At 32.4% G+C, this 11,112-nt stretch overlaps 1 protein-coding gene across 1 annotated transcript in view; it reads left to right on the forward strand.

Annotated features, from left to right (window-relative positions):
- Positions 1–9,669, forward strand: part of LOC114343710 (uncharacterized) — a 70,262-nt gene extending 60,593 nt beyond the window's left edge. Inside the window, exon 4 of the mRNA XM_028294550.2 lies at positions 2,681–9,669. Within this exon, the coding sequence (XP_028150351.1) occupies positions 2,681–3,496 (816 nt within the window). The 3' untranslated portion in view covers positions 3,497–9,669. The remainder of the gene's footprint in view (positions 1–2,680) is intronic.
- Positions 9,670–11,112: the final 1,443 nt, after the last annotated feature.

Raw genomic sequence — 11,112 nt, forward strand, 5'->3', positions numbered from 1 at the left:
TTAAAAAATGATTTTTATTAACGTTTCGACGCCCAAATCGGGTGCCGTTGTCAAAATACAAAATACTATTAATACAAACAAAAATGTTGTTGCTTAGTAAAAAAATTCTTCTAATAATTTATTTAATTTGACTCATTTATATCGGCAATTCAGATACATATGATACATTTTAAAGTAGAAGACTTTAAAATGATATTGCCAATATTTATGAGTTGCGTTCCTGGGACGACTTTACTGAAAGATAGTTCATTCGATTACATGAAATCAACCCCAACTCAAGAATATCCGTCACAAAAAAAAAAAAATCATAGCATGTGATCTGTCTTTAAAAAGACAACCACATGCAACGGTGACATTAAAATTCTCGCGTTAGAGATCTCATAGTAAATCACGAGGGAAAACCAGGAAAAACCTCGTGATACTATCCCGACATCGTAAGTATTTGGTCTTACATTTAATTTACTCTCAAAATTAATACCAAATTCTGACTTTACTATAATTTTTTTTAAATTATAAATAATATCAATAATACATGGGTATATAAGTAATACTAAAATATAAAATATGTACTAACTCGACTATTGACTTACTAATTGTGGTATTTTCTTTCTATTGACTTCCTCTTTCAGTATGGGTATCCACATCCTACTGCATTCCACCTAGCATCTTTAACTTTTGTGATATTTCTTACCCAGGAATTCTTTTTTCTATCTGACAGTCTTACGTTGATCATTTGTCTTTCCATTGCTCTTTGTGTTTTCGCAATTCTGTTCATATTCGCTTTTGTGAACGTCCATGTTTGACATCCATATGTAAGGACCGGAAGAATACATTAGTCGTAGATTTTCGTTTTTAGATATTGAGGGTAATTTTTATTCTTCAATATGATGCTGAGCTTACCAAATGAGGCCCACGCTAACTTCGTTCGTCTCTTTATTTCTGCTGTTTGGTTGTCTCTATTCAATTTTATTATTTGTCCCAAGTATATGTATTCATTCACTTCCTCTATTTGGTTTTGTTTAACTACGATTCTTAACTCATCCTCTTGATTTGTTATCTCTTTTGTTTTGCTGTAATTCATATTTAATCCAACTTTACTGGCTTCGTGGTCTAGTTGTTGTATCATTATTTGTAGTTGTTCTTTGTCTGTAGCGATAATGTGTCTGTATCTTAGGTGATTTAAGTATTGGCCGTTAATGATGATTCCATATTCTTCCCATTGTAATCTCTTGAAAATGTCTTCTAGAACTTGGTTGAAGAGCTTGGGCGAAATCGTATCTCCCTGTCTAACGCCCCTTTTGATAGGTATGGGGTGTGTATTCTGTTCAAGTTGGATCGTAGTTGTGGCCTTACTGTATATATTAGAGATTAGTTCTGTATACCTGTAATCTACTCTGCTATTGTGTAGTGATTATTTCACTGCTCAGTGTTCAATGGAGTCGAATGCCTTTTCATTTTCAAAAATTATTTGGTGATCACATGTACTGTAGTCTTTTCTGAATCCTGCCTGTTCTTTGGTCTGATAATTGTCGAATTTAGGAGTTAGTCTGTTGGTTAATATTTTAGTTAACAATTTATACATAACATTAAGCAAGGTAATCGGTCTATAATTTTTCAGATCTTTCTTGTCTCCTTTTTTAAACAATAATAGGGTGATTGCTTCATTCCAATTACTGGGTATGTTTCGTGTACTTAGTATTTTGTTCAATAATATATATATAAGACTTCCCTTTTATTATTTCCGCCATTTTTAATCATCTCCACTGTAATGCCGTCTCTTCCTGGTGATTTATTTATTATTCATTTCTCTCAGGGCTTTCTTTATTTCTGATTTGCTAATTTCTGGTTGTAGGTCAGAGTTAGCATTTTTTATTTTAGTTTTCAATTTTTGAAGAGTTTCTTGTGTCGATGGTTGCTTTTCTTGATATAAGTCTAAGTAATACTGTTGTGTTATTGCTAATATTTCATGCATATCGTTGGTCTCTTCTCCCTGAGTATTTTTGATGGCATTTATTTCTGTTTTTCCCAGTTTTGGTCGTAAGCACTTCATATTCTTGTTTTGTTGAATTACTTTTTCAACTTGTTCTTCTTGTTTCTTTCTTTTCTCTTCTTTTATCTTTTTCTTGATGCTTTTGTTTATCTTCGAATACTCTGCTGTTGATCTCTTGTTTTGTTGAGCTAGTTTTCTCCGTTTTTTCCATTAATGTTTTTATTTCATGTGAGATCCATTCTTGTCTTTTTTTTCTCATAGGTGCCACACCAGATAATTAGGAATCTAAAAATGATAAAAGCAGTACACCAGTCAGGAGGATGACCATGGAATACGAACACTTATAGAAAGTCACTAGTTGAAGAAAATAATCCTATTAATAGCCAAAGCATAACATAAATAAAGCAAAGCCAAAGTACGACATAAAATAAACAAAAATTAAGGAATAAGGCGATAATGCACTATTTAGTAGCTGTAGTGTCAAAGTAGTAGCTCGGGCTGTAGTGTCAAAAGTGAGAATAGCAATGATGATTGCCAACCTTCGTCGCAGAGATTGCACGTAAAGAAGGAGAAACACTACTTACTTTTTAAAATAAGATTTAGAAAAATACACTTAAAATTATTTCTTATAATTTTTTTGGATATTTATGCAGTAATAATGTATTTTGCTAATATTATATTTTGTTTCAGTTGATTTTCTTCATGATGTGTGACAGAGTTCTCTTGTGTAATTTCGGTGGTACCCACTGTCCACAAAAAAAGATCACCGGCCTCTATTCGCTGATGTTTTACAACGTAATAGCGTATTGCACGAGCTACATCAAGGAACTGATTGAAAAAGAAGACTGGTCGGTAACTGTAAGGATGACACAACACAGCAATATCAAGCATGTAGCAATGTCAGCTACGAAGATCGTTTTGGAGTGGACTAAAGCTGTGACATTTGTCATAACTGTTACTTTTATGTTGCTGGTGTTTGGACTGGAACAAGGCTTGGAACACTACCAGCCTACTGCGCTGTATACGTTTGTAACGTGGTCGTATTATATGTGTACAGAAAAAGTGTTTGTAGATCTTTTCCTGCCCATGCTATTGTGGTTAAAACTGAAATCTCTAGAAGCATTAGAGCCCTTGTATGCTCCTGTAATTTTAAGATATTATACTATTAGTTTAGCAGCCATTATATGCATATTCTTAAGCTTCCACGGTCAGTTACGATTCACGCTCCTAGCATTTTATCTTACAGTATTTTTAAGAGTTAAAGATATGGTTATGAACTGTCTTAAACAGCTAAAACACGAACAAGCTGTTTTAGGTCAGTTCAGGCATGCTACCGAAGACGAAATTAAGAACTGTGATGATGTATGTGCTGTTTGCCTTAGTCCTATGGAAAGAGCCAGAATTACACCTTGTCACCATATGTTCCATGCAACATGCTTGCGACAATGCTTAAATAATTCTACGATATGCCCTATCTGTAAGAGAGAATATACTTTTGTATACTAGATATATAATTGGACCCGATACAAGTTTGTTTGTTTTTTTAAATTTGATATGTGTCCCGAAAATAAATAAATAAGAAAAAAATTGATCTTCCAAATAAACAGAAACTAAAAATACTTTCCTGTCATAAGAAAACAGCTTACAGGCATTTACAGACAATCAAGTTAAATATCTAAAACTGTTCAAATAATACACATCTTTTTATACTTTGGAAACTATAAATATAAATCATAGAGACTTCTACCGAACACCATTTTATAGAGACGACAATAGGATGGAAGTTTATTTTCTGTGAAGCAATGTCTATACCTATATCCCCTTGGAAAAAACTTATGGGGCAAAAACCAAAATTGCTGTCATTCGTGTTTTTTTCTTGTTATTCTTTTGAATATATTTTTGTAAAAAACAATATTTTTGACTTTAAAATGTCATGTTTCGATAGTAAATTTAACCTGGAACAATTTTCATATAGACGTGCTTGTACCAAAAGTGCATAGAACTCACCATAATTCGCCCTGTGCCTAGGGACTAATGCACCCCTTTCTCAAAAACGCACCCCTTTCTCAAAAACGCATCCCTTTAAATGGTAGCACTCCGGTGGTTTTTCATATTTAGGGGTCCATTGACTATATAAAACAGTAAAACCCCGTTAACGTTGTAGTTCCTTTCTAAAATACTTATAGTACATTCTCTTTCACGGTCTTTGCTGTAATTTTAAAGAACCGCTTGGATTGACATAAAATTTGGCATGCGCATAGCTAACATGTCAAAGAAAAAAAGTGATATGGTGCCGATGTGTGCTTTTGCCCTAGGAGTGAGTTTCACCCCATCTCGGGGGTGAAAAAATATATGTCCAAGATAAGTCCCGAAATGGACAAACTGACTAATTTTAAGGAACTTTTGTTCTATAGAGTTTTTTACCAAATCAATACTTTTCGAGTTATTTGCAAGTGAATATGTTCATTTTTCAACAAAATAACCACGTTTTTGGACGGTTTTTCGCAAATAACTCAAAACCTAGGCAGTTTGTCGAAAAAAATATTCTTACCAAGACTATAGCCTATAAAAAGTGAAAAAAACGGTGTACATATTAGGTCTCTATACCTAGCAAAAGCAGAGTTATAGCTAATGAAAAATAGGTTCATATTCGAAAAATTCCAAATAGAATAATTCAATGTGAAATATCCAAATAATGAAGCATTCTTGGGGAAAACACATTACAACTTTTTGAAAGTGTTTAAAAAAGCTTTATTTCTGTTTTTATAAAAAAAATTTCTAGCATCAAATCTAACCAAGTTACGCTCAAAATTCAAGTTGGTCCATTTTTTTGCCAAAAAAAAATCAGGAAGATCACCCCGCAATTAGCAACTTAAATGAAATTAATCGTTACCGCTTCACAAGTTACTTTACTTATGTTGTGTTTATATGATCTGTAAGTTTCATCGATTCAAAGTGCTTATTTTTGAAAAAATTTAGTTTTAAAGTAAAATTTTTAAAAATTTTAATTTTGAAAAAAATGCTTTTTTTCAACATGACTTAAAAATCGTTAGGGATACCAAAAATCTTAAACAATAAAAAAAGTCGGCTTTACCTTTCTGAATATTTTGTATTTTTTTGTTTTTCTGTAAGACAAAAATTGGTTAAGATTCGGTGTTTCTGCATACACTCGTGATAAGTGACTCGTTCAAGCCCTTTTATCTAAAGCTCCTTCAAAAATAAGGACTTTGAACCGATGAAACTTACAGATCATATTATGATCAATACATACGCCAGTAAAAAACTACGCGAGTGAAGTGGTAACAATTAAGTTCATTTGAAATGCTAATTAGGGGGTGATTTTCCCGATTTCTTACCAAAAAAAGGGACCAAAATAATTTTGAGCGTAACTTCTTTACTTTTGATGCTAAAATTTTTTTAAAACAAAAATAGGCACTTTTTAAACACTTTAAAACAGTTAAAATGCGTTTTGCCCAATAAACTGCTTCGTTTTTTGGTTATCGCACGTTAAAATATTCGATTTGGAATTTGACGAATATGAACCTATTTTTCATTAGCTATAACTCTGCTTCTACTAGGTATAGTGGTCTAATATATACACCATGTTTTTCACTTTTTTACGTGCTATATTTTGATAGAATTCTTTTTCGATCAAATACTTACTTTTTGAGTTATTTGCGAAAAACCGTCTGAAAACGTGGTTATTTTGTAAAAAAATTAACATATTCACTCGAAAATAACTCGAAAAGTATTAACTTGGTGAAAAAACTTTATGGAACAAAAGTTGCTTAGAATTAGTCATTTTATCCATTTCTGGACTTATTTGGAACATATATTTTTCACCACCAAAAGGGGGTGAAACTCACCTCTAGGTCAAAAGCACACATAGGCACAATATCACTTTTTTCTTTGACTTGTTAGCTATGTGTATGCCAAATTTCATGTCAATCCAAGCAGTTCTTTAAAATTTAGAGGTTTTGCAATATTTTACCTTTAAAGAATGTACTAATATAATCAATAGCCTATTGTAATGACGTGAATGTTTCAGGATGTAGACTCTGACACGCAGTATGTCATACCGTTGCCTATTCTCCTTTGCTTTCAATATGATTTCGTGTTATATCACTATATTTGTTTTTTACATTAACTACGGAATAATTCTTCACACTGCTGTAGTATAAAATACTGCTAAAAGTGAAGTAAACTTGGAGCAGTAAACATTAAAAAAATGGTGGAAGTTCTTACAAAATCTTTTAAAACAGGATTACAAGAATTTCAGTCTTGGTAACTAAAAAATAGTACAATAACGTTGAAAGCACTTGGGAGTACACAACTGAATAAACTTGCTGTACCGAAAGAATACACTGGACTGCTTTTAACTATAGAAACGTAAATACATACTGACATGCGGTACGTGATACCAAAGAAAAATTTTACGTCAATGTAGCTCAAAGACTAAATCATACTAAACTGCAGCAGTTGGGAGCAGGTACAATTACACACCACTTGAAGGTAAACAGATGATGTTCTAGGAATCTTTCATAAAACACGTTTAACAACAAAATATATTTTCGGCGCGGTATGGTATACCGCATATCAATGGTTAATGGTTAGTGGTAATTTTTATTGGACTACATTTTATTTGATTGACACTATACCAAAATCACAATGAAGATGCACTAGAAATAAACAAACCAAGACACGTTGAATGTTAAGAGGAGCATTACCAAATCATGATTTACAATGTATACAGGGTGAGTCACCACTAACGGGACGGAATATTACAGCGAAACGGTAAAAGATTTGAAAAAAATTTAAATTGAATAGTTTGTAAGTTGATAAAAGCTACATTATAAAATTATTTTGAAATGTACAGGGTGTCCCAATAAATGGCGGCGTATCAAAGTTATATTTTTTCTTATGGAACACCCTATATTTTATTGCATTTTTTAACTGTCCGCAAAAAATAAGGTATAGTTTCATAAGGCTTCCCTATACCTATGTACAGAGTGTTCTGAGTTATGTTGACTTTTCTTAAAATGTAAAGTTTTAAAAGAAGGCTTATTCTCAAGTTATTTAAGAAACTATAAAAACACTACTTTTACATCTAAATAGTTGGATATTGGTTGAACGTATTCCAGGATTAATTATTACACATTTGACTACAGGGTGTTCAAAATTTATAGTTTCATTAGTGGGGTATTCATTGTGTCATATGATGCGTATTTTAAATGGAACACCATGTATATTAATAAATAATTATACTTAACAAATTTATCTCTTTCGAATAGTATATGGATGTCCTATACCTAGGTCTCATAGTTTTTGCGTAATTTATAATTATTTAAATTCTTACTCTGTAAATCGATTTTAAAACAAAAGATGAAGTTAATTAATGTCATTGTATGACATTGTCATTTTATGTCAATACGGTCTGGTAATTATCTTATAATTAATGCATTCCATGATTGATTATTACACATTTATTTACAGGGTGTTCAAAATTTCCAGTTTAATTATTAGATTATTCAATGTAGCATAATATGATGGGTATTTTATTAGAACACCATGTATATTAATCAAAGATTGTACTAAACACAGGTTTCTGGGTTAGGAAGTGCAGCATTTACAATATTTTTAATATAACCTTATTTAAAAAAATTCATCTTGGTCAATCCTGGTGACCTAGGTGGCCAAATATATGGAACGAATCAATCTATCCATTTATTTCTAAATTTTATGTTGAGGTTGTTCTTAACATCACGTCAAAAATAAGCAGGAGCCCCGTCCACTTGGAGCCACATGTTTGTTCGCACGCTAAGTGGAAGGTTTTAAGAAGGATTCAAAAAACTTGTTTTAAGAAATTTAAAAAAGTTGCTCCATTCAGATTTTCGTCAAAAAAATATGGGTCGATAACGTACTGGCTCAAAATACTGCCCCAAACATTAACACTTCATCGGTGTCGGCGATCAACATTAAAATGTTTGTTTACTGTATCATAATAAAATGAAAGCTATGTCTATTAACTAGACGATTATTATTAAAAGTAGGTAGATTTGTCTGTACATAATACATTCTTAAAAAAATCAGGATCTTCTCCAAATTCTAAAGTCTATAAACGAAAAGTTAAACGTTCCTGTTCTGTCTAATGCTGGTGTAGTTGAGTTTTATACGGATGATAGTGGTTTTTCTTATGTATTCTACATACACTTGTTAGACTGATCTCCAATTGACTCGACATTTTTCACGTAGGTACTAGTATTTGGGGTTTCCGCCGTTGACGTCATCAAAAATAAATGGTTTATTTTGATTTAACTTTTCCTACCTATGCAAAATTACCAGCAGCACGGAATCTATCGAGAAATTTCTCAAAAACGTTCTTTTTTGGGTGTCCTCTATCAGGATAATTTTAAGCGTAAACTTTAGAAGCTAAGAGAAAATTTTAAAAATATTCCCCAATGCAAAGTAGCATGTCTACTCTTTCATAGATAGTGTGATTATTCATTTTTAGGAACAATTAAATCTGAATGTAATTGGCTCTTCCAAAGCCATTTTTAAGTAAAAAAAAGTTGAGTATCATACACGGATGTTTATAGTTTTGATAATTACCAGACCGCACTGTCATAAACTGACAATGTCATACAATGACATTAATCTTTCGTTTTAAAATCGATTTACAGATTACGAATTTAAATAATTGTAAATTACGCAAAAACTATGACACCTAGGTATAGGACATTCATATACCATTCGAAAGAGGTAAATTTGGTTAGTATAATTATTTATTAATATACATAGTGTTCTATTTAAAATAAGCATCATATGACACATTGAATACTCCAATAATGAAACTGTAAATTTTGAACACCCTGTAGACCAATGTATAATAATTAATTATGGAATACATTCAACCAATATCCAACTATTTAGATGTAAAAGTAATGTTTTTACAATTTCTTAAATAACTTGAGAATAAGCCTTCTTTTAAAACTTTACATTTTAGGAAAAGTCAAGATAACTCAGAACACTCTGTACATAGGTATACGGAAGCTTTATGAAACTATACCTTATTTTTTGCGGACAGTTAAAAAATGCAATAAAATATAGGGTGTTCCATAAGAAAAAATATAACTTTGATACGCCTCAATTTATTGGGACACCCTGTATATTTCAAAAAATTTTAGAATGTAGCTTTTATCAACTTACAAACTATTCAATTTAAATTTTTTTCAAATCTTTTACCGTTTAGCTGTAATCTTCCGTCCCGTTAGTGGTGACTCACCCTGTATATATTGTAAATCCCAAATCATAGTTTACAATGTTTATACATTGCAAATCATGATTCGGGAGTGCGCCTCGTAACATTCAACGTGTCTTAGCTTGTTTATTTCTAGTGCATCTTTATTGTGATTTTAGTATGGTATACGAAATCTTATTTTCCCCTCTCTCATTGTAAATAATAAGTATTGTTTAGCTTGACGTAACTTGAGAATGAATCAAGATGTCGAATCAAGAATTCGTATTAAAAATAATATTTAGAACAACTTGCATCGGTGTCTGATTCGTACCTATTCTAATTACATTAGTTTTTAGTTTGTATTTATTTATTTTAGATTATAAGTTAGCATATATTTTTACATGTTCTTACGTATTTCTACCATAATAAATAAAAAAGTATATTTGTATTGTTTTTCTCTAATCAAGATTTGAAGTCCCAAATTTTTTATCTGGCCTACAAACAACGGAAAAATCCAAATGGATATCCGAAATGATTGCGGTGGAGTGATAAATTTTGTTGACCTTGGGTTAAAAAAGTACCAAATATTCTAAAAATGACAAAAACATGAAAATGGTTAAATACAAAACAAACTCTTTTTTGTAATAAAAAAAAGTAAGTCATGAGAAAGTGTACATACTCCTTTTTCCTATAGTGCAGTCACATATTCACCTCCGATTTCTTTGAAACTCCTACGATTTTCATGAAAATTGGTGAGTAGAAGATACCTCATGAAACAAAAGTGACAGTAGCAACTGGCGATGTTACCCTGGATCTGGATGCGACCCCTTCTCGGTGGTGAAAATTATTTTATTAAAAATAACCCAATAAATCGATAGAGGAACAAATTCTAAATAAAATTTGTTATATCCAGTTATTAAGGGCGTGGACTCAAAATTAAATGCATTCATTTTTTTCGATTCCTGAGAAAGCTAATATGTATTTTAAAAAAAAATTAAAAGCAGAATGAAAAATTACATTATTACTGAGGACCGAAAGTTCCTTAGAATATCTAAAAAGTTTCATTTTAATCAGATTTTTAAGATCAATAGAAGAGCAATAACTATCCTCTTTTAATAAAATATACAAATCTGCTGAGACACCCAGAGATAGGCTACTATGACCTTTGTTCCGCTTCCAAAGACAAAGAACACCCAAACACTTTAGTGACTATAGATTGATCAACTTAATATCACAATTATTAAAAATATTTTTAAAAGTTATATACGCAAGAATATTCAGAAAGTGTAAAGCGGATATGAGTAATAGACAGTTTTGCTTTCGTAATAGCTTCGGAATAGAAGCGCTTATTACTCTCTGAGGCGAGAGGTAGAGGCAAAGGCTATTCTTCTGGATGTGGTGAACTCAGGTAGTTTTATTTTTATTGGATTCTCTGAGACGTTACAGCTAGATATTGGTTAACAGAAGTTACAAAACTGGCTCGACGCGAGCCCGTTACGGGATTTCTACTGTGCCTCCGTAAGGGTATCGACACTGCAAGGTGTAGTTTTTTAGAAACCTACATCGGGCAGCCCCCCCGGCCCCTTGGGCCAGTAGAACGAGAAACAGCAAGAGGAACCCTAACCCAGTTCTGTCTGGGTTAGTGAACAGCCGCGATAGGTCAAGGGAAACCGACCCTGAACGGTGGCCCGCCAACCCAGACGATCACCCTCCCCCGGTCCTATGGCCAGTCTGCCAACTAATGAAAATCCACGGAAAGTGGATCTTAACCTTTTACAGGAACAGCAAGAAGAGGAAACCGATGAGGAAACAGACTAGGACATGGAGGACGAAGTCGCCGGCGAGGCAGATAGAGGTACCATTACAAGGGCTAGGACAGTAAACA

Source organism: Diabrotica virgifera, chromosome 2 (genome assembly GCF_917563875.1).
Source record: "Diabrotica virgifera virgifera chromosome 2, PGI_DIABVI_V3a".
Taxonomy (NCBI): Eukaryota; Metazoa; Arthropoda; class Insecta; order Coleoptera; family Chrysomelidae; genus Diabrotica; species Diabrotica virgifera.